Here is a 24,980-nt window from a genome sequence, read left to right on the forward strand (position 1 = left end):
GAGAAGTAATGGGCTAGGAACCATTTATTAATATCAACAAAAATTTCATTAATAGATCTTTATAAAACTATACTTGATTTGCTATTGATTGTAACATCTACAAATGAAACAAAATTGGCACCTCATAATGGTCCTGCTGAAAACGCAAGAAAAAGTATGAGCTTTAAAATGAAACATTATGGGACACCACAGATAATTAGTTCCCAGTTGTTTGATGATTGTTTGTTGCTTTGTTCCTTGTCAGAGAGACAATTTAATCCATTTTGTGCTATTTCCTATTACACTATAAATTCTAATTTAGTTAAAAGAGTACTGTGATTTACACAGACAAATGGCGTTGACAGTTCACCAGGATTGCCACTAGTTCTGGAAATCAGGGAATTTCAAACATGTCAGGAAAATCAGGGAAATATTAGGGAAATTTGAAAAAAAAAACACTGGAAAAATGTTGTTTTTGTCTCAGTAGATGAAATAGTTTAGTTACTGAGATGTCATGCATCATCACTGGCTGGGCGCAGCTGAGTAAGTACATGTGCCGCTTCCGTACTCCTTCATTCTTACTGCTTCTCCCATTCCTACCACTCCCCTCTCAACTTGTAGTCAGTGCAGGCATGAGGAGTGGTCTGTTTGGGTCTGATTCTCAGAGATTGTTGATGCAGTGGCTGGAAATTGTGGTTACGTGTGCATGAGTTGTGTCTAATTGATTGTGTTAATGTCTGTGTGCTTTCATTTTCTGCAAAGGCTGTGGCCGAAAATTTAGTTGTGAGAGTGTGATTGTCTTTTCTATGTGCCTGTCTGCAGCTCAGCAATCATCTTTACCATGAGTTGCTTCCTATCCTAACTAGTATTAATTCTTAGAGTATTTGCACAAGTTATCTGCTGCATGGATTGATCAGTGTGGTCTCATTTCATCAACATGGTATCTGTGACATGTGAATATCTGGCCATATGAGTGGACTTCCACGATGGGCCAAAACTGCACGTCATTTCTGCTGGTATCTCTAATGGAACAAATACTAACAAAGAGATAGAGGGGCTGGCCAGTACTTACCTCAGCTCAGTAGAGCTGATAGATACACAAAAAACAGAACCGAAAATTGACGTTCCTAGCTTTCGGAACAAATGTTCCTTCATCAGGGAGGAGGGAGGGGAAAGAAAGAGAAGAAGGGAAAGTGGATTCAGTTACTCACAAGCCAGGTTATGAAGCAACAGGGAAAGGAAAACAAGGAGAGTAGCAAGGATGGAGGCATGGTTGTCAGAGGGAATTCTTTCATCCCGCCATCCCCCTGGACTGAACCTACGATAAACAACCTCACTCCCATTTACTTTTCAGTCTTCTCCTCTTTCTCTTTCCTCTTTAGCCATTCACGCATCTTTTCATCTTACATAGTTGTGTTTATCTTTATACTATATGCCTCTTTACTTCTGTATGCATCCTCTTTGGTTTGAAGCTGGCACAGTACTTACAGTAGAATATCTTTGGCTTTAGGCTTTCCTCTGACAACCATGCCTCCTTCCTTGCTACCCTCCCTGTTTTCCTTTCCCTGTTGCTTCATAACCTGGGTTGTGAGTAACTGAATCCACTTTCCCTTCTTCTATTTCTTTCCTCTCTCTCCTCCCTGATGAAGGAACGTTTGTTCCAAAAGCTAGGAACGTAAATTTTCGGTTCTGTTTTTTGTGTATCTATCGGCTGTACTGAGCTGAGGTAAGTACTGGCCAGCCCCTCTATCTCTTTGTTAGTATTTGTTTCACATCTTTCTATGAGATTTTCCATTTATCATTTAGGTATCCCTAATGGATCGGGCCTGCTGATCTGAAGCCCATTGTTTCCCACTAATATGCAAGCCCTGCCCTTTATGCAAGCCCTGCCCTTCCGATTTAGTCTTACTGATGTGCCCGCAGGCCAGGCCTGTCTTCGTGTTGTTTATCCAAGGACCCAGGACTGTGGTGCTCCTCAGTAGGCCAGAGGCCACAGACGATGGATTTCAGGAATTGTGACTCTCTCACCTTAAGTGTGTTGTGCAGTGCAGTTCTTATAGACTTTTTTTTATTCTGGTACATTTTGGCACTTCAAAAATAATGTGTATATTAGAAAGTATGGGCAATAAGAAGAAGAAGAAACTTGTGTCAGTCACTGGTGATTTGTATGCTATGCACTCGTATATTTCTTGAAAGAAACAGCACACAGAGAGTAATATCTGACAATAACGAACATAGTAGAACCAACATTTTGTTAGTGGTCACCAATAGTGTTGGTTTACACAATTCTTCCAGTCCTTCTACACTTCTTTCAAGAGGCTTACCTTTTTCTGAGGTTATTTCTGAAATCAGTGAAAGTATTTTAAATCTGCCTTGCAACTCCAAGGAAATGAGAATTTTTGTCACCAAATATGTTTCGTTTTATTGGAATAAAATAATAGCTGTGGTCTTAATGAAACACATATACCATTTTGCTTACCTTCTCCATGTAAAAACAGTTCATTACAAAAGATGTTGATGTTGATTTTTGCTCATACGGGGGAGAAATACAGGAGTCCTTACATTTTTTGTCAGCTTATGTCTTTACTTACCATTCATCATCGAGGACTCCAGGGAAAAATGCTAAAAAACTTGTAGGAAATCAGAGAAATATCAGGGAATTTCACTTGGGGGAAACTTGTGGCAACCCTGTTCACAGAAAATGCAAGTGGTCCCCCCACCCCTTATGATTTGATTTATGGCAATTCCTGATGAATGTGGGAACTTCTCCTCACAGAAATAACTCACTAACCTAAATCATATAATGCTTAACATATGTACACCAGTAATCATATAATGTTTAATGAGCCAGATTATGTCAGACAGGTTTGGTGATTCTAATTTATCAATGCAGAGCAGTAGTTCATTAAATCTACTCCTCACTGCGCAAATATTCTGATGGAATAAGGACAGTGGGCATCTCACATTGACCTAGATACACTGGGTGGAAATAAAATTTCTGGTGATTGCTGAAAACTTTCAAATAACAGTAATTTTTATGGAAACAGTATGCTAGAATTATACTATTTAGTTTTTTTTCTCAAACAGAAAATTCGTTTTAATCCCAATATCCCATAAAATTTTATTTGTTCATGTTTATATTTTTATACCTTTATGTGTGATGGTAGTAGGACACAGATTGATAGGTCAGTGGTAATATTGTAGCAGCCAATCATTATTGTAGATAGAATAATAAACTTATTTTGCACTGTAGAATCCTTTTAAATCACTATACTTTGTCCAATTTTTTTCTAGTGAATGAGTTCCATTTTTGAATTGCATGCAACCGTTCAATGAAACATCGTCAATATGGGCTTTCCGAGCCAAAGTTCCACTTGTGTACTCTCAGTGACTGCATGGCACAAAGCTTTACACCTTGCCAGGGCCCATCAACACTGACATTTGACTGTTGATGACTAGAAACGTGTTGTCCAGTCAGACGAATCTTGTTTGAAATAGTAACGAGTGGGTGGACATGTACGGGTATGGAGACAACCTCATGAACCCATGGACCCTGTATGTCACATAGGGGACTGTTCAAGCTGGTGGAGTCTCTGTAATGGTTTGGGCAAATATACGTTTATAGCATTTGTAGACTTAGAGAAAGCTTTTAACAATGTTGATTGGAATACTCTCTCGCTCTTTGAAATTCTGAAAGAATCAAAGTAAAATACAGGCAGTGAAAGGATATTTACAACTTATATACAAACCAGACGTCAGTTATGAGAGTCGTGGGCCATGAAAGGGAAGGAATGGTTGAGAATGGAATGAGCTGGGCTTTTAGGCTACCTCTGATGTTATTCAATCTGTACAGTGTGCAAGCAGTAAAGGAAACCATAGAAGAATTAGGAGTAGGAGTTAAAGTTCAGGGTGGAGAAATAAAAACCTTCAGGTTTCCCCGATGGTACTATAATTGACTTGGAAGAGCAGTTGAATAAATTGGATAGTCTCTTGAAAGGAAGATGTAAGATGAACACCAATAAAAGCAAGACAAGGATAATGGAATGTAGTCAAATTAAATCAGATTACGCTGGGGGAATCAGATTAGGAAACAAGTCATTAAAAGTAGTAGATCAGTTTTACTACTTGGGCAGTAAAATAACTGATGATGGCCAAAATGTAGACTGACAATGGCAAGAAAATAATTTTCGAAGTAATTTGTTTTCATAAAATATAGACTTATGTGTTAGGAAGCCTTTTCCAATGGCATTTGCCTGGAATGTAGCCATGTATGGAAGTGAAACACAGATGACAAAAAGTTGAAATAGGAAGAGAATAGAAACTTTTGAAATATGGTGTGACAGAAGAATACTGAAAGATTAGATGAGTACATCACGAAACTAATGAGGAAGTAGTGAATAGAATTGGGAGACAAGAAGCTAGTCTCACAACTTGACTAAAAGGAGGAATTGTTTGCTACAACACATGCTAAGATATCAAGGGATCACCAATTTAGTATTGGAGGGAAGTGTGGGAAGTGTACATTGTAGAGGGATAGCAAGAGATGAGTACCATAAGCAGATTCAGGGGGATGAAGGTTACAGTACTTAATTTTTTTTTTTTTTTTTTGGGGGGGGGGGGGTGGGTATTTCTGAGGAACTTGCTACTTCAAATACAATTTCTTCCACTGCTTTGTCTCTATATCTCTCTCTTGCTTTTGGGTTATATTTAAAGCAATTATTTTGAGTTAAGAGTTCTGATGGTTTTACATTAACTGTTCTTTTTTTTCTATTATTAAAAATAGCTATCTATTTACTGACTTAATTTGTAGCCTCAGTTTTCAGATGTGTGTTTCATAAAAATAATTGTTAATACAGGTCCATTTCTACCAAGTGAACCTTCGTGGAGGACCTGGAGAAGAACATTATTTTGCCATTCATAATGGAGGAAGCATTGATTCCCCAGAGATTGTGCATTTAACAGCAGGTACAACCACTGCAACAGATGTAATTTCAGAAACCAACTATGTTTGGATTGAATACCACACAGGCCCTAACCCTTCAGGGCCTGGCTTCAGTCTACACACATCTCCAGTAATTTCAGGTTAGCCATTTCATGCCCAATTTATGAAATCATTTGATGAATCCTTCACTGACTGCTACAAATTCATTTGTAGAGTTTCTCTCTGCATGAACATGAATAGGATATGTGCTTACAACTGCTTTACATGTTTAATGTAATATAAACTTCTCTGCTTTAAGTCTGCTGTAAAGTCTAGTTAAAATCTGAAGTATGGGGGCTACTCATTGCCCAATTAAAAGATTGCCAAGAAAGACTCTTGTAATAGTTTTGTTTTACAATTACATACTTTGCATTACTTTAGAAAAGGAAACAGTGAGCAGCTAATTGGTACATAAACTAGCTATAAATCATTGCTAAGCTTTTGGATTATGTCATTCTTTTTGCTAACATCCATGGCTATGTTGTCCTTGTGGTACCACAGTATAGTTAGTACAGATACCCAGCTGGAAAAATTTGATTTTTTTAAGTTAATTTTGAGTCCAGACATTGTCTGCCTGAGGAAGAGACCATGTTTGGAAGAATATTGATTCAGCTATCCATCTGGCCACTGAGTTCTCCATTTTTCATGTTGTCCCAAAATCAGTTAAAGCAAATACTGCAATGGTTCCATTGAAAATGGTACAGTAAATTGCCGTCTCCAGTCTGATACCATGCTCCACCTTCAGTGACCTCTAAGTTGGTGATATGTTCACTTTTATTTCTTTCTGTCTTGTTTATGTACCTGTCAGTGATCCACTCCTCAATTATGCAGTGAGTGATTAGCTGTACTCCTTCCTATATTTACATTCCACTTAGAGTTTTCCAGTGTCATTTGACTCTTCCTCTCCTCCCTCTTCTTCTTCTTCTTCTTCTTCTTCTTCTTCTTCATCTTCTCTATGTACATATTAAGTATATAAACCCAAACAACTGATACAATTCGGAACTGAGTTATTATTACCCTGCTTCATATTCCTATGACACCACATTGTGGAAAAGGATAGTAATCATGCTCATGAATTCCCGACTATGAAATTGATTTTCTTGTAGACTATCTCTGACAGTTATAAAGATGTGATAGTCAAGATCCTGTTCCAAACTGTATGGTGGTGACAGCAATTTCCGTAGTGTACGTGATGCATTAGTTTCCATATTTTATGGTAATGTGATTGCTCACATTATTATGGAAGATCTCATTGGTACAGTATATTAAAGTTTACAGGAAATTTACAATCTTAGTAAATAAAAATTTGATTGGCAGGTTTACTGTAGTGAGTACTGTTTATTCCAATGCTCAAGTTAATGTCGTTACTAATAATATTCCACAGTAGACAGTAGAAATGGATTGTAGTATCATAAAAGATGACAGTAGAAAATATTTAGAAAGACCCTCCACAACTTTTATTTCATGATTGTGGCAAGTGGAAGGGCAATTTGGTACCATGCTGAACCCATGAAATTCCAGCATAAATGCAGAGAAAAAGAAGAAAGAAGACTTCATTGCTGATACATACAGTGTTGAGTTTTGGACAATGTGCTCCTAGCCATTCTCCATGTAGTAAGCCTTAGTAATTTCCAATTGGGTTCTTTCCTTCTTAATATATTTGTATCTCAGTTTCTCTTTTTCTTCATTCTCATTAATTTTGATCTACTGATAGTCCTGAAAAACCAAATTTGCATCTACACAATGGTGTGCTTTGCAGTTCATTTTCGTACAATGCTATTCCAGACGAATACTTTCAGTAAAGATTTCCTAAAGCTTAAATTATATTCATTATTAATAAATGTCTTTTTTCACAAATCCTTTTCATGACTTTGCAAGTCTGCATTTTGTATCCTCTCTACTGCGTCCATTTACAGTCGTTTTGCTACCCAAATAGTAAACTCATGTACTACTTTTAATGCCTCATTCTGTAATGTAATTTCCTCAGCATTGCCTGATTTAACTTGAGTATCTTCCATTACTCTTGGTTGACTTTTGTTGAAATGTGTCTTCTGATCTCTTCTCAAGACACTTGAGTTTTCTTTTCAACTGAATTTCCAAGTCCTTTTTCATCTCTCACAAAATTTCAATGTTATCAGTAAACTTCAAAGTTTTTATTTCTTCTCCTTCATCTTTAATTCCTTTTCCAAATTTGTCCTCATTTTTTCCATTATTGCTCCTCAAGGTACATATTCAATAACATGGAGATAGGCTATAACCCTTTCTTGCCCATCTGAACTACTGCTCTCTTTCAGTGTCTTTCGACTCTTATATTTGTTGCCTGGTAGTACAAGTTGTGGAAAACCTTTCACTTCCTGATTTTATCCTTGCTACCATCAGAATTTCAAGGAATGTATTCCAGCCAGCTTTGGCAAACGCTCTCTCTAAATATACAAATGCACCAAACAAAAGTTTGCCTCTGTTTAGTCAGTATTCTAAGATAAGTCATAGTGTCATGCTGCCTAACATGTTTCCAAACTTCTTCTGAACCAAAACTGATCTTCTGTGATGTAATTTTCTGACATATATTCCAGTCTTTCGTGAACAATTTGTATCAGTATTTACAAACTAATGATCCTGTGATATTCACAACTGTCAATACTATTCTTCTTTGTAATTGGTGTTATTGCATTCTTTATTAAGTTTGAGGGCAGTTCACGAGTCACATATAACCCATATACTGGGTGGAATAGTTGTGTCATGATTGATACTCCCGAGGATTTTTATAATCTGAAGTGAATGTTTTCTATTTCGGGCACCTTGTTTCAGCATGTACCTCAGCACTTTGTCAAATTCTTCTCACAATTTCATAACTCTCATATCATCTTCAACTACTTCCTCATCCATTTCCATAACATTGTCTACAAGTTGACTTCCTTTGCATAGCTCTTCCATACCTTCCTTTCACTGATCTGTCTTGCTTTTTCTGCAGTCTGGTGCCCTTGATAGGAAGACAACTGATTCTCTCTTCTTTGAAAGTTTCTCTAATTTTCCTGTAGGAAGCACCCATTTTTCCCATTGTAATGCATGCTTCAGTAGCTTTTCAGTTCCCCTCATGCTATTCCTGCCTTGCCATCTCGAACTTCCTGTCATTCTCAATTTCTGGACATCTGTGTTCCCTTTTGCCAGCTTTGTTTGCAGAATTTTTGCATTTTTTGTTTTGTTTTGTCAATTAAATTTAATATCCTTTGTTTAGAAAAGGATCTCTCTGTGGCTTTCTTTTTACCTCTTCAGTTGTCTGCTGCCTTCACTATTTCATTTGTTAAACCCAGCAGAAGTGATAAAAATGGTTTATACAGCAGCCGCATCATTCCAGTATGTTTAGTCACATCTCATGTATCACAGAAGTGCTTCTACATCTAGATACATACTCAGCCATCTGCCATATGATGCCTGGTGAAGGGTGCCCTGTACCACTACTAATCATTTTCTTTCCTATTCTTTTCACAAGTAGAGCTTGGGTAAAACAACTGTCTACAAGCCTCCACACAAGTCTTAATTTCTCTGATCTTACCTCTGTGGTCCTTATGCAAAATATATGTTGGCAGCTGTAGAATCGTTCTGCAGTCAGCTTCAGATGTCAGTTCTCTAAATTTTCTCAATTGTGTTTCTCAAAAAGAACATCACCTATTATCCAGCCATTCCCATTTGACTTCCCAAAGCATATCCACAATACTTATTTGTTGTTTGAAACTACTGGTAACATACCTAGCAGCCTGCCTCTGAATTGCATTGATGTCGTCCTTCAATCCACTCTCGGGCGGATCCAGAACACTTAAGCAGCACTCAATAATGGATCATACTAGTGTCCTATATATTGCCTCCTTTACAGATGAACACATAATTTTTTTTAGAATTGTCCCTGTAAACTAGAGGTGACCATTTGCCTTTCCTACATATTAGTTCCATTTCAAATACCTTTGCAATGTTTAATCAACATTACTCTGTCAGGCAGCACACTACTAATGCTGTATTCAAACATTGCAGGTTTGCTTTTCCTGGTAATTTGTGTTAACTTACATTTTTCTACATTTACAGTTAGTTGCTATTCATCACACCAACTAGAAATTTTGTCTATGTCATCTTGTATCCTCTCACTCAATCAGTGATGCAGCTTCCCATATACCACATCATCATCAGCAGACAGCCACACATTGTTGCTCACCTTGCCCATCAGATCTTTCGTTTATATGAGAAATTATATATACAAAATTACAGTGGTCCTATCCCACTTCCAAGGGGGACTCTTGTCTTTGATGAACACTCACCGTTGAGGACAACATACTGGGTTCTGTTACTTAAGAAGTCTTTGAGTCACACACATATCTGGGAATATATCCATATGTTCATGCCCTTGTTAACATTCAGCAGTGGGACACAGTGGTAAATGCTTTTCATAAATATAGGAATGTCGAATCTGCCTGTTGCTCTCATCCATAATTTGCGGTATATTGTGCACAGAAAGGAAAGGCTGAATTTCAAACTAGTGATGCTTTGTAAACGCATGCTGATTTGTGGACAGGGGCATTCCAATCTCAAGAAAATTTATAAGATTCAAACTGAGAATATGTTCAAGAATTCAGCAGCAAACAGAAGTTAAGGTTATTGATCTGTAATTGTGAACATCTGATCCTTTACCCATTGCATAAACAGTACTAACCTTCACTTCCTCCCAGTTGCTTGGAGCTTTGTGCTGGGAAAGAGATTCATGAAAAATGGAAGATAAGTAAGAGGCCAGTGCTGCAGAGTACTCTTTGTAAAACAGAACTGGGAGTGCCATCCAGACCTGGGAATGTATTTGCTTTTAACTTTTTCAGTTGTTTCTCTGTGCCAGGGATACCTATTAGTATGTCCTCCATAAAGGAGTCTCCACAATTGCAAAATGATGGCATGTTTGTATGATTCTCCTGCATGAATGATTATATTCTACTGTCATAGCAGACTCGTCAAAGAGTGATGGGCTAAAAGCCCCAGACCCACTTAGTGATTTCACGTAGACCAAGAATTTTCTCAGTTTCTTGGCAGAATCTTTTGTTGAGGTATGACAGTTGTATGCTTCGTATATCGATCCAGTACAGATTTACGAATTTCTACTAACTTTAGCCTGTTGTCATTTCCATGTTTTCTTTTGAACTGTGAGTGCATCACCTTTAACAATCTCCTGTGGAAGACATTATAGGAAGGTTATGTACACCATTTAAATGCAAAAATTTCAACATATTAAATCCTTTCACATAAATCATGACCGTTAATCGTTATTAAATTAGAAAAAAAAGAGTTATTTTGTAATTACTTTTGTGGATATGATGTATGAAGAGCAAAAATGATGCTGATACATTACATATGCTCAGCTATGCCAACAGTGGTATACAGGGTAGTGCATTAGGCGAATTTCATAATTATTTTGGTAACTATAGTATTTTGTTAACTAGTATAATGTAATCAATCATCCTCCTTTGTTAGTTTATATATACTGGTTAGACATCCATTATCAGTATTTAACTGTATGGTAGCTCTTTTAGTAAAATACTACTCTGTAAATTTCAGGCTGTGGTGGAATCCTACATGATAACAACCGAGAACTTGTGTCTCCCAACTATCCTAAACAGTACCCAAGTAACAGTGAATGTGATTGGGATATTCGTATTCCTGATGGCTATCATGTTAATCTTACTTTTATTGAGCGCTTTCAACTGGAAAACAGCACCAATTGCCAGAAAGATTATGTTGAGGTTAGTAAACATGACCAGTTCTTTGTCTCGCAATTTTCTCTTGTACCTTTTTAAAAATAAGATCTAGGTACCAAGACAAAAAAATTCAGGACCTATTGAAATATTTTAATGTGTGTTACAACAAAAGCTACTCTGAAAGTGTAATTTGTTTGTGGCATTTAAGTGTCTTGTAGTTTAGAAAATTTATTTTTGTTATATCTGCAGTTTATATGATACTATGGACAGTTATTTTTTCTGTATAATTTTCAAACTTCATTTTATTTTAGCTACACTTGCTTTTAGTAAAAATACTTTTGTGATGTTTTCTTTGTATTAGTCAATACAAAATGTTTATTTTTGTCTGCATGTACCTGTCATGTGTTTTAAAGTTTTTAGTCAAATTTTCTTCATATTTAGATGAAGTTATCACAGAATTTACACTTCCAGCTTTGCAAAATGTACTTTTTATTCTAGAGGAGCAATTGAGAGACTCTAGAGTTATATTGGACAATGGTTCAAATTCCTATCTGGCCATCCAGATGTAGGTTTTCCATGATTTTCCTAAATTACTCTTGGTAAATGCCAGGGTAGTTCTTTCAAAAAGGGCACAGCCAATTGTAGTAACTCACTGGATACTACACCACCTGCCCACAACTGATGCAAGTTGGGCTGCTACAACAAGTGTAGTGCACACCAACATTCAAACAGAATGTCCACAGCTACTCAAGGCGGCTGCCAATAGGGGCAGCCTGGTCATCGGCCTCCCTCATCAGCTTTGCCATGTGTGCGCAGCATTATACCAGTGACACCTGACGTGGAGAGACTTTTTATAAGGGCATGCACGGGTCTCCAGGTCCTCTATTGGTAAATGTGTTCGAGATGTGAAAGCTACAGTGAAACCCTGCTTTTATACTTTTCAAGGGACTTCAAAAAATGATGTTAAATGCAGTAAAATGTAAAATGTGGGAAATACCATTTTAAGATGTAAAAGTAACATACTAGGAAACCCCCTTGAACTTTATATGTGGTATATGTACATAACAGGCATCAAAAGACTTGTCAGAGACTTGTTTATTATCTAATGAAGGTTTATTATCTTACTAATAAAAACCGCTGATATAACTGGAACTGACAACTGTCTGGGAAGTAGGAACATTTGAGTCAATGCCATATGTCATAATTGATGCTGTTCATCATCATTTGTGTAGAAAACCACACACACACACACACACACACACACACACACTATTACTCACATTGTTTGTTTGTCTAACATCACAAAAAATACATATGTAAATAATGCACTTGACAACGAGAATAAATTTGTAAACTAATGGGTCCAAAGGAACGGTTCACCAAGATGAATGGAATGAGAGTGAGGAATGAATTCTAAGCAACTGTCTTTCACAGTTCACTTTGGTCACAGCTTTCTACTTATAGTTCCCAGGAACGGGAAATTACCGGTCTCGTTACCACAGTTGGCCGGTCTTGTTCCAGCCTTGGTTATCTTTCATAGTTCACTTCAGTCATGGCTTTCTACTTATAGTTCCCGGGAACAGGAAACGGTTGGTCTTGTTCCCAAATAGCATGTCGTCTGGTCTCATTCCAGCCTCAGTCCCTTTCCCATCTGTCTTGGTCTCAGCCTCAGTCTCGCAGAGCCGGACTCATCCTTCTTCGTGTGGCCACAAGTCGCAGTTCCACTACCGACTGCTCATAGTTAGTTCAGTATTGAGTTGTTGTCTGTTTCATTCACTTTGTGTGCCCATTCTAGACCTGTTTCAAACCTTTTTTTGAACTATGAACTAGTAGTTCTTTTCATATTCTATTCAGCGTCTACGAGTGGTAATTAAAATGTATTTTATAATTATGTAAATCACTTAAAAATTATGTAGCATGTAATACATACATCTTTTTATGTAACAAAATGGCTTATCAGCTTACTTCAATATTTCGATAAACAGCAGAAGAAATGATTGTAAAAAGGCAAGATTTTTTTGTTACTACACATGCAAAGGACGTCGGCACGGCACACACAAGTGGCCATTTTCCGTCTTTTTTTTTATCCAAGATAAAAGAGTATGTTTATTGTTATGGAAGGCAGATCAACTTACAACTGAATGAAGCCTGTGCTTCGTAATCAAGTGCATGGTGTCACATTTTGTAAAGACAATATGATAACTTCTACAATAATGTCACAGCAGGAGCTGAGTGTACCATCATATAGTGGTTATGATACTAAACTGTTGCATGAAGGTTCGTGAGTTCAAAACTCAGTTGAACTGTACAGTTTTTATTACTATATTCGGTTCAAGTAAATTCTAGATGTATCCAGAAATGTGTGCCACCACATGAGACATTCTCTTGGGTTCTCTGGTGACGATGGCCAAGATCGAAACAAATGGCTGAAGGTGTATGAATATATAGCCAAATTTAACAAATGGGATGACTCCGTGTGTTTGGCTAACAAATTTTTCTACTTGGAGGGTACGGCCAAGCAATGGTATGAGAACAACGAAGAGAGGTTCACAAGCTGGGAAGTATTCCTGGTGGAACTGAGCAAGTAATTTGGTGACATACGACGACAGAAGTGCAAGGCTGAAGATAAATTAAAGTGCAGGGCACAGCGTCCAGGGGAAACTACAGCATCCTACATTCAAGACGTCTTGGAGCTGTGTGAAATAGTGGATCCTAGAATTAAGGGGGAAGATAATGTTGCACATCTCATGAAGGGTGTTGCTGAGTACATGTATCAAGCCCTACTCCTGAAAGAGGTTTAAACAGCAGATGACTTGATAAAAAGGTGCCAGTTATTGAGACAATGCATAAAAAAAGAATTACACACAAAAAGTTTGAATGGCTTCCAAGTGCCGTATCTTTGTCTATGATGGAGGAAGCAACTGATTTCACAAGTGTTTTTCATCAGACAGTGAGAGAGGAAGTTCAGAATGCACTTGGATGCACTTGGATTGCACGGCAAGCAAAAACTGAGACACTTCAAGAGGTCATAAGGGAGGAAGTGGAACAGACATTGAAACCAGTCTCTCGGTCTTCATTTCCCTTTAAAATGGTGAAAAAGTCAAGGCCCAGGCAGAGTTACATTCCTACAATGCCGCATGAGGAACCTGTTTTGGCACCAAGGAAGACTGACGTCTGGAGGACTCAGGATAACCAAGTAGTATGTTTCCACTGTGGACAACCGGGACATGTGGTGCACTATTGTTGAGAAAGGCAGCGGATATTTGATGACACCCGCGCCAGAAGAGAGCAGACTGATCTTAGCCTACACTAACTGCGGGACAACGAAGATGAACGAGAAGATTTGCGTGCAGGACGACATAGGTCACCATCGCTGCAAGCTAGCCACAGGAGAGGACGCTCCCCAACACTCCGATCAAGGTCTCCATCGCCATTTAGAAGCTACAGCTGATCACCTAGCTGCCACAACTTGGAAAACTATCGGGCACAACCTTGCTTGGAAGTGAGGCCTCCGAAGAGAAATCTTCCGCCATCGATCACTACAACTTATATGAAACTACGTCGATATCCTCATGGATGACCTATCAGCCCAAGCTCTTGTGGACTCTGGAGCATCATATTCAGTCCTTTCAGAAAAGTACCGTCGCCAGTTGCAGAAAACAGTATTCATCGACAACAAAACATCTCTGCTGAAATTGGCTAATGGGAAATACGTAAAACGTACAGGAAGATGTACCATTCATGTGGGTATAATTGGCCTTACACAGCCCTTAGAATTCATCGTCTTACAAGAGTGTAATCATAATGTCATTTTTGGATGGGACTTTTTGGAAGCTTCTCAGGCAATTACAGATTGTGCTTGCTTGAATATTATGCTAGACGAGAAGAGATATTGTGGGCTGGAAGATGCTTATTCAAGTGTGTGGTGACTATGTGTGCTGGATAAAGTGATCATTCCTGCAGTCAGCACTAGAAAGTTAACTGTCACGTGTCATGCCAAGCATCAACCCATAGATCTTGTAGTGGAATGTAAGAGAAGCATACCACTGAAGAATAAGTTGGTCATCTCAGCCTCTGTCGTCTCATTTAAGAATGGATTCGGTGAATTGTGGATAGTTAACTGTTGCCAAAAACTGCAGATCCTTAAGAGATGCATGTGTGTAGCAAATGCTGTGCCGTTAATTGAAGAACAGCTGAGCATCATAGGAACCTCCCATGTCGAGTCTGTGGGCAGAATTAGCCATACCACTAGGAGGTAAGATCTTCTAGATATACTATCACCAGATCTCACTAAGAAACAACAGAAGAAGCTACTTGCCATTCTTCAAGAGTTCTCTGAATTAGATATATCAATGGTAAAGCACCGGATTGGCACTGGAGACCATCGACCACTAAGCCAGAGAGCATACCATGTGTCAGCAATGGAACATTGAATAATTCGCGACGAGGTAGAGAAAATGATGGAGAATGACATCATTGAGCCTTCGCAGAGCCCATGGTCATCACCAGTGGTCCTTGTTAGAAAGGAGAATGGCAGTTGGTGCTTTTGTGTTGATTACAGGAAGCTTAATAAGATTACTAAAAAGGACGTCAACCCTCTTCCACAAATTGATGATACACTAGATTGTCAGAAGGGGGCTAAATTTTTCTCAACCATGGACTTGTACTCAGGATACTGGCAGACTGAAGTAGATAAGGCTGATTGTGATAAAACTGCATTCATCACCCCTGAGAGCCTGTGTGAGTTTAAGGTAATGCCGTTTGGTTTGTGTAATGCCCCAGCAACTTTTGAGCAGATGATGGATAATATTCTACGTCACCTGAAGTGCACGATGTGTCTTTGTTATTTAGATGACATTATAGTATTCTCAGAGACATTTGATGAACATATAAAAAGACTGAGGGCTGTTGTTAAGAGTCTCCAACAAGGTGGGCTGAAATTTAATCCAAGAAAGAATTTCTTGGGAGCAAAAGAAATCTTTCTGTCAAATGAAGATGTGCGGCCAGACCCAGAAAAGGTGACATCTATAACAGAATATCCTATTTCTAAAAGTATTAGAAATGCAAGAAGCTTCCTCCTATAACGTTCTTATTACCGTCGTTTTATCAAAGACTTTTGTATGAATGCCATGTGACTCCAAGAGTTGTTAAAAGCTGATGCTAAATTTATCTTTGGTCTGTATGATGAGAGAGCAACTACAGATCCCTGTGGGTATGGGATCGGTGCTGTTCTGGTGGAAATTTTGGATGGAAAAAAAGAAGGTTATAGCCTATGCTTCTAGAACACTCACAATAACCAAGAGAAACTACTCAACTACAGAAAGAGAATGTCTTGCTGTGATCTGGCTCATGTGCAGATTTCAATAGTATCTCTATGGAAGGCCATTCACAGTTGTTACAAACCATCATTCATTTTGTTGGCCGACATGTCTTAAGGGTCCAACAGGATGACTCGCCAGGTGGACACTACATGTCCAAGAATATGACTCTACCATAGTGCACAAAAGTGGAAGAAAGTGCCAAGATGCCGGCTGTCTCTCAAGAAAACCTATGCAAGACCATTGTGACTTTGATGAAGATAGCAACTGTCTCGCTGCACCCTAGGATCTCTCTGCTGAGCAGAAGAAGGATGCCAAGATATCTCAAATTATGCTTGCCTTAAATTGGTCAGAGGATGTGAAAGGACAATTTAAGGTAGTTAATGGATTACTTTGCAAGAAAAACTTTGTCCATTTGGAAAGAGGTGGCTACCAGTGATTCCTAAACACATGTGCTTAGATGTTCTACAGGAATTCCATGACACATCTGAGGTCAGAGATTTAGGATTTATTAAGATCTATGATAGAATGCGCAAGAGATTTTTCTGGGCAGGCTTATTTAGGAGTGTCTGTCACTATGTTTCGCACTGTAGAGAGCGCCAGAGGTGAAAGGCAGTTCCTCAGAAACCATCTGCCCAACTAATACCAATTCCACCAGCTGAAACACCTTTCTAGTGTGTTGGGATTGACCTCCTCAGACCATTTCTAGTGTCTGCTAGTGGCAATAAATGGATTAATGTTTGCACTGTTTATCTGACACGCTATGCCATTACAAAAGCCTTGAAAACACCCAAAGCGTCCGAGGTAGCCAATTTCATCGTGTAAGACATTGTATTAAAACACCTGTGCCCCAGGGTCATTAATTACAGATTGAGGGAAAGTTTTTCAATTGAATCTTGTGACAGAGGTAAGCTGTCGGTGCAACATTACTCATCACATGACGACTGCCTACCATCCGCAAACTAAATGGCTTACTGAACGCCTTAATAAGACCTTGGCTGACATGCTTATCAGTGTTCGTCAACGTTGAGCAGAGCAACTGGGATGAGGTGCTACCCTTCGTGTTGTTTGCCTACAACACTGCCAAACAAGACACCACAGGATTTACCCCATATTTCCTGGTGCATGGGCATGAGGCAACTACGACGATGGATACTGTGTTTCCATTACATTCTGATAACATTGACAACAACTACATCAGCCAGGTGTTAACCAGAGCTGAGGAAGCTCAGCAGTTAGCTCGACTCCGCACGCTGCAGGCTGAAGAAAACGATCGCCGAAGGTATGGTGCGATGCACCGCCCTGTTGTCTACCAGTCTGGTGACCTCGTCTGGATCTTCACTCCTGTTTGGAAGGTTGGTCTCTGTGAGAAGCTCCTCAGGCGCTACTTTGGACCTTATAAGGTTGTAAGACAGTTGTCTGATGTTACTTATGAAGTTGAAGATTTCGACCCCGACAAAAGACAAAGAAAGATCAGAGATACTGTCCACATCCTTCAAATGAGGCCCTACAAGGATCCTGCCACCCAGGGCAAATTCGAAGCTCCAGCTACAGGCAACAAGAGGGAAGGTGACTAAGAGTTTAGTGGCAAAAGAAGTTTTAAGAAGATCACCACCAGGGTGAGCATCAGTCATTCGGTGTCAAAGTACGCAGGACCAATGACTCATTCCCGGACTAGGAGGACATAACACTAAGACACTGTTCTCTTAAGGAGGGAGCAATGTCACAGTAGAAGCTGAGTATCACCGTGGTGTACTGGTTGTGATACTAAACTGTTGAATGGAGGGTGTGAGTTGAAAGCTCAGTTGGACTGTACAATTTTTATTTCTATATTCGGTTCGAGTACATTCTAGAAGTATCCACAAATGTCAAGAATCATTGTACTGGAATATTCTGTAGCTGTATATATGCAGTTCGCTCTGCACTCTTGTATGTGCAAGTGCTGAATACTGAATAAAGATTCATTAAGTGAAGTTAGTGTTTGTCATTCATCTAATTACACCTTCTTCTATGTGGCAGTATTATTTCAGTGGTACAGGGTGGTGCATGAAAAACCGGCTCCAAGTATTAGACTGCTCATTGTCACTTACCAATCATCATCTATTGTTTTGAAGTAGTTTGCATTAGCTTATTTGTTATTTCTTCATTGTCTAATTATTATGTGTTCATCTGTTCTGCTTGTAGCAATCAACAACTCATGTGTAATCAGCGATCAGTCTGTACTCGGGGGTGGTTTTTCGTGTGCCACCTTATATTATTTCCCTGTGACCAGCCACATAATGCTACAGTTTGCTAAACAAGATGTTTTGCAGAATCACGAAAATTATGAGTGTGTCAGAATTCCATTATGAATAAAAACTCTGTACTCCATGGGGGAGGCAAATGCCCCCTCTTGGTGCCTTCCATCTTCAGTCACCTATGCTACTAATTTTGAATTTTTCATAAGAACCATATACCAAGCACAATGAAGGGTGAACAAGTAAAAATGAATGGTTCCCAAAAAACAGTGATCACCAGTGAACTAGTTCCCAAGGATGAATGACTTTGATCATTTCTATTTTCGAAACAGGTTTTGTTCAGCATGAATAAAATATGTAACCGGCGCTATTTTTAAACTAAAAACATTTAGGTTACGCAAAGTGAATGACAGTGTCAACTAGTGCTCCAAGTGGCCATAAACTGAAACACTAAATATGGTTCAACGAAGGTGTCACGATTATCACAACAATCATCAACAATCATGAAACTGCGTTTGACCAGTAGAGACAGTTTGGTAATGGTTGTGATTGGTCTTCGTCCGAACGAACATATTTACTCCCATCAGTGACCATGCCAAGTAGAGCTTGGCAGCAGCAGGAGATACAGCACGATTTGTTCCATTTACCGGTTCAGATCCGCTGAGCAGAGTGCACTGGTGTCAAGAAACTTAACCACATAATATTTGTAAACGCTATTTGATGGACAACATCATGCTAATGACATTTTTCCTCTACAAACAGTTTTTCATAATGCGTAAATTTCGGAAAACTATGAATATGTTGATGCAAAATCAGGTGCAAATTAACATTGTGGGCTTACAAAATTTGATGGGACCAATAAAAAATGTTGTAAACATTGGGAAAACGTTAATTGTGGGAACATAAAAGCAGGGATATATTATATTTTCATTGACACTGTGACCCAGTAAATTGTGTCTCTCTTACAACCATGTATTTCTTTGCGTTCCTAATTAGAACACAAGCGTCAGCTTTGAGGGTTCAATTTTCTTGTGTTTTGGACTCTGTGGTTTTTCTGCCATTTGCCTCTTTCATGCAGGCTTTATTCTAGTCTCTTCTGCAATGCAACAACAGCAGGCACATACAGTTATGTTGGAAAGTTGTTGCCTATGTTGACCCACGTTCAGTTGCCAGTTGTTCACCTGCCACCATTCCACCCTTGCAGAAATCCATGAGAAACTGAGGAGCTTACGAGAAGCAGCATTGCCAACATTTCGTGATATTCCAGGTGGTTGAGACTGAGACTTGTTAAGCCCTTTTCTTATTTTACCCTCTCATATGTATCATGTACTCTGCCAGTTAGCTCCATTGCAGGGACCAGTGTTGCTTTCTTTTGATGATATGTGTAATTTGCTGTCCTCTTATCACTACAAGTGTACATATGTGATTGCTTTGTGTGTTGATTTCTTCCAGCTGTCTGCAAACAGCTGCAGAAAACCTATTGAGCTTGCTCAGCTAATCTCCACATTCTCATCATAAGTGTCGGTTTTTCGAAGCTAAGTTTCAGGATCCTTTTGGAGGCATGGTGGTCAGAGACACAGTCATTCATCTGACCCCATATAAGGAGGTGTGTCACCTTTCCCTATGATTTGAGGTCCTTATCTTAGAAGAGGTTTTGAATATTACACAGTCATTTGAAGTATCCCATGCTGCGGCCCACCTATGAGAGACATTGAGTTATGTTACCACTGTTGACAGCATCCAGCCCTGGGACATAGAGCCTAACCCACTGTGGGAAGAGGAAGTAGCTGCAGTACAAACAAGTCAACTGTGCCGACAGGGACACACTTATTACCGGTAGCAGGAACAGTGAATGTCACTTCCTGTGTGCCCCTCTTGCTTCATACAGCATGAACGACATACATCTAGCATTATAATAAATGGCAGACTCCTGTTCTTGGCCAATTCGCAGCCGACACTATTTACAATACTTGGTGGTTAGTAAAAGGAGTACTGAAAATGTGTTTAGGTTAGATGTCTTTGCTACTTTATGTTTTCTGTTGCGGATGTTGTGCATCTCATGTCAAACTAACTGCCTTACCATGAACTGGATTCCGTGTGCCTTGTGGTTTTGGATATATCTGCCCCAGGGTTAGATTGTGCAAACAATTTCGCAGCACACATTACCCTCAAACCCTCCATCAGGCGTCACTTACTTTGGGGGCAGTCACTGGTACTGGCTTCATGTGACCAGGTTAAGACAGAACTGGATTGCTTAACATCATTAGGAATGATTAAACTGATTTCTTCAAGTGTGTGGGCTATGACCTTAATGATTGTAGAGAAGGCATCCAGTCAGCTTTGGTTCTATGGCAACTTAAAAGTCACTGTTACTGCACAGGCAGTCATAGACACTCACCCCTGTCTTACCCAGAGTGTTTCTCTCAAACTTGGCTGATGTCAATTCTTTTTGAAAATTATCTTGGCCAAAGGCTACCTTAAGATTCCATTGGAAGAGGCATCAGAGAGTTTCTTGTGGCTAATACACATTTTGGCTTCTGTCAGTATCAACAGCTAATGTTTGGCATTGTTAGTGACCCTGCCATCTTTCAACTGTTTTTAGAACTGGGTACGATGATAGTTCCTCATTGCATTAATGATCATGATGATATTGTCACGACAGTTTCCACCAAGAAGTGTCACCTACCTGACTTACATTATTTATTTACTCTTGTCAAACGTAATCTCACGAAGTCTCACTTTATCCAGCCTTCCAGTGTTTATTTGGGTCATGAAATTTCCTTGCAGGGCATGTGCTCCATGTAACATGTCATCACCATTAGGGCTTAGTACCGTCCATTTAATCGATGAGAACTAAGGCTTTCCTCAACAATGTGGCATACTATAACAAATTTATCCCCAGAGCAGCTTCTATTGCCCAACTCTTGCAACTGTTTCTTTGGACAGTGGCTCCTATATTTGGTGTGCAGCCTGTGAGCATGCTTTTCTGCAGCTTAAGGATAGTATTCACTCTTCCTGTGCCTCCTCCTTCCCCACTTCTTTATCTCTCTCAGACAGCAGTGACAGCAGAGTCTCTTTTCTGCAGCTGGTGCCACTACCTCCCAATGCACTAAACTTGTGCTGCTGTTAATGGGGCCAGAAGCCAGGTCTCCATTGCCTCACCTCTCCAGTTGTAATCTTACCCTCCCGCAGATCAACATTAAATTTTTCAGTCTCTTCATTAGTTTCAAAAGCTTCAAGAGGTGTAAGATACACAAAAAACTTTTTTACTTATCTTCATTTTCTCATTGTTGCCTGCAGTCACATCTGGGGATAGATTCATGAAGCTAAAATTTCTTTAACTTTATGGGTTCCAGTTGACGTAATAATGTCTGAAGATTTGCCTGTCTTACTGATGAATTTTACTTTTTGTCATGTTCTTTCAATATTACACCATCTTTACAATTTCCACTTCTGTAACACCACAAATTACATTTTTATTGCCAGATATAAAAACACATCCGTTTCTATCAGAGGTATTCCCACTATTACTTACATTCTGCTGTACAACAATATTCCAAAGAGTTTAGGAAACAAAAAGGTTTAAAAACTTTCTTGACAAAAGAAGACTCTTCACCAAGCAATATTATTATTTTATAAATGAATCCAGAAATAAATTTAATAATTAGCATTAGATTGTGCAATTAATAATATGAATTTTAAGTATGCCAGATATTTTGTAATTTGAGATACATCTAAAAGAAGAATAATTTTAGCTGTATCGATTGTAACAATTTAATTTCTATGTATACATTTTAGCCTGAAATATAATACATTGTATACAAAATCATTTGAAATTCTTTTAGTGAAACAGATGAGATAATTTTAACCTATTCAAGATTTGAAAGTATTTTTTGGTGTTGGCTATTTCTATGTAAAAAAGGGTAATGTTGGCAGAGGGTGTCCAGTTACACAGTCCACCATTGTTGCTTTCTGTGCAGCTACAGCTCATTGTGTACTCCGACAACCAGAGGGCTCCTTCCCTCTTGTCACTGGTCCTATCCAGTGGTTATCCTGGGGTCGGTGGGCAGTGGGGGTGCGCTTGTCCCACTCAGTTTCATCTGTACATGCTAGTCCAGGCAGATTGGTAACTTTTGGGACCTTTGAGTGCCTCCCCAGAATTGCCACAACAGCCATGCACATATTTTCTGTCACAGCATCATATATGGAGACACCTGGTATTCCCTCCCCCCCCCCCCTCCCCCTTCCCTTGCTGCCCTCCAACTCACAGATAAGGAGTGTAGTAACCGACCAAGCAGTTACTACACCCACAGCCTACATTGAGCATGAGTCAGGCCACTATGGCGAGCATAGTGTAGGACAGTGTTCAAACAGCATGCCTACAACTAAATGAGGCGGCTGTCAGGGACAGCTCAGTCACTGGACACTGTTACCAGGTCCATCGTGCATGTACAGCACTACATCATTGACAGCAGTGTTTTTATAAGCACGTGCATAGATTTCTGGGCCCTCATGTTGGAGACAATTAAATTACTTTCATTGTATTTTTGTTGATGTCACTCTGTGATCCAATGATTTGTACCTCTTTTAGGGCCTTGTGTATCCATGTGTTCCTAGGTAGAACACCAATTACCTTTCCCACCCTTTTGTAATACTAGCATGGTCTACATCTTAAATGACTGTTCTGTTAACAGGATGTTACTCTCTAACTTCCCTTCCCTTCCTGTCCTTCTAACTCCATCCAGCATGTCTCTGCTTATCTGGGGCAAATTTTCCTAACTTTCCTCACCCAATATAAGTGAGCAGTATCACCTGTGGTGGATACTGAAATTCAGAAGAGGAGTGAGGTGGAGGTTGGAAGGGGCAGGTATAGTGACGTAGGTGGGGGAAGATGCAGCAGTGCTGTGCTGAGTTGTTGTTGGTACAGGATGGTGGACTATTAAGTGCAATTTCAGGAGGCTGTGCTGCTGGGGAGAAGGTGCAGGGACACGAGAGGACAAAAACAGAGAAGGTGAAATAAAGGGCTATTCAGGTGTTCAGGGGTTGATAGAATCAAACAATGGAATATCCAGGTTGGAATAATGACAGTATTATGAAAAGAATATGTTGCTACTTATGATATAGCAGAGTGGTGAGTTGCAGAAAGGCACAACAAAGACTCAAGCATGCTCATGGCCAAAAAGGCCTTCATCAGAATATATATAAAGAAATATATTAAAAACAAAGATTCCAAGACTTACCATGTGGGAAAGCGCTGGTAGACAGGCACAACAAAATAACACACAAACACACACACAAAATTTCTAGCTTTCGCAACCAACGGTTGCTTCTTCAGAAAAAAGGGAAGGAGAGGGAAAGACGAAAGGATGTGGGTTTTAAGGGAGAGAGTAAGATGTCATTCCAATCCCGGGAGCGGAAAGACTTACCTTAGGGGGAAAAAAGGATAGGTGTACACTAGCACACACACACATATCCATCCCCACATACACTGACACAAGCAGACATTTGTAAAGGCAAAGAGTTCGGGCAGAGATGTCAGTCGAGGCAGAAGTAAAGAGGCAAAGAAGTTGTTGAAAGACAGGTGAGGTTTGAGCGGCGGCAATTTGAAATTAGTGGAGGTTGAGGCCTGGCGGATATTGAGAAGAGAGGATATACTGAAGGGCAAGTTCCCATCTCCGGAGTTCTGACAGGTTGGTGTTAGTGGGAAGTATCCAGATAACTCGGACGGTGTAACACTGCGTCAAGATCTGCTGGCCGTGCACCAAGGCATGTTTAGCCACAGGGTGATCCTCATTACCAACAAACACTGTCTGCCTGTGTCCATTCATGTGAATGGACAGTTTGTTGCTGGTAATTCCCACATAGAAAGCTTCAAAGTGTAGGCAGGTCACGTGGGTGCTTTCACAAGTGGCTCTGCATTTGATCGTGTACACCTCCCGGGTTACAGGACTGGAGTAGGTGGTGGTGGGAGAGTGCATGGGACAGGTTTTACACCGGGGACGGTTACAAGGGTAGGAGCCAGAGGGTAGGGAAGGTGGTTTGGGGATTTCATAGGGATGAACTAAGAGGTTACGAAGGTTAGGTGGACGGCGGAAAGACACTCTTGGTGGAGTGGGGAGGATTTCATGAAGGATGGATCTCATTTCGGGGCAGGATTTGAGAAAGTCGTATCCCTGCTGGAGAGCCACATTCAGAGTCTGATCCAGTCCCGGAAAGTATCCTGTCACAAGTGGGGCACTTTTGTGGTTCTTCTGTGGGAGGTTCTGTGTTTGAGGGGATGAGGAAGTGGCTCTGGTTATTTGCTTCTGTACCAGGTCGGGAGGGTAGTTGCGGGATGCGAAAGCTGTTTTCAGGTTGTTGGTGTAATGGCTCAAGGATTCTGGACTGGGGCAGATTCGTTTGCCACGAGGACCTAGGCTGTAGGGAAGGGACCGTTTGATGTGGAATGGGTGGCAGCTGTCATAATGGAGGTACTGTTGCTTGTTGGTGGGTTTGATGTGGATGGACGTGTGAAGCTGGCCATTGGACAGGTGGAGGTCAACGTCAAGGAAAGTGGCATGGGATTTGGAGTAGGACAAGGTGAATCTGATGGAACCAAAGGAGTTGAGGTTGGTGAGGAAATTCAGGAGTTCTTCTTCACTGTGAGTGCAGATCATGAAGATGTCATCAACAAATCTGTACCAAACTTTGGGTTGGCAGGCCTGGGTAACCAAGAAGTCTTCCTCTAAGCAACCCCTGA

General features: G+C 39.9%; 1 protein-coding gene across 1 annotated transcript in view; it reads left to right on the forward strand.

Annotated features, from left to right (window-relative positions):
* Positions 1 to 24,980, forward strand: part of LOC126285435 (cubilin-like) — a 780,558-nt gene that overhangs the window by 607,845 nt on the left and 147,733 nt on the right. The window contains exons 52-53 of the mRNA XM_049984824.1: positions 4,836 to 5,061; positions 10,547 to 10,731. Coding sequence (XP_049840781.1) covers positions 4,836 to 5,061; positions 10,547 to 10,731 — 411 coding nt within the window. The remainder of the gene's footprint in view (positions 1 to 4,835; positions 5,062 to 10,546; positions 10,732 to 24,980) is intronic.

This window comes from Schistocerca gregaria, chromosome 8 (assembly GCF_023897955.1).
Source record: "Schistocerca gregaria isolate iqSchGreg1 chromosome 8, iqSchGreg1.2, whole genome shotgun sequence".
NCBI classification, from domain to species: Eukaryota; Metazoa; Arthropoda; class Insecta; order Orthoptera; family Acrididae; genus Schistocerca; species Schistocerca gregaria.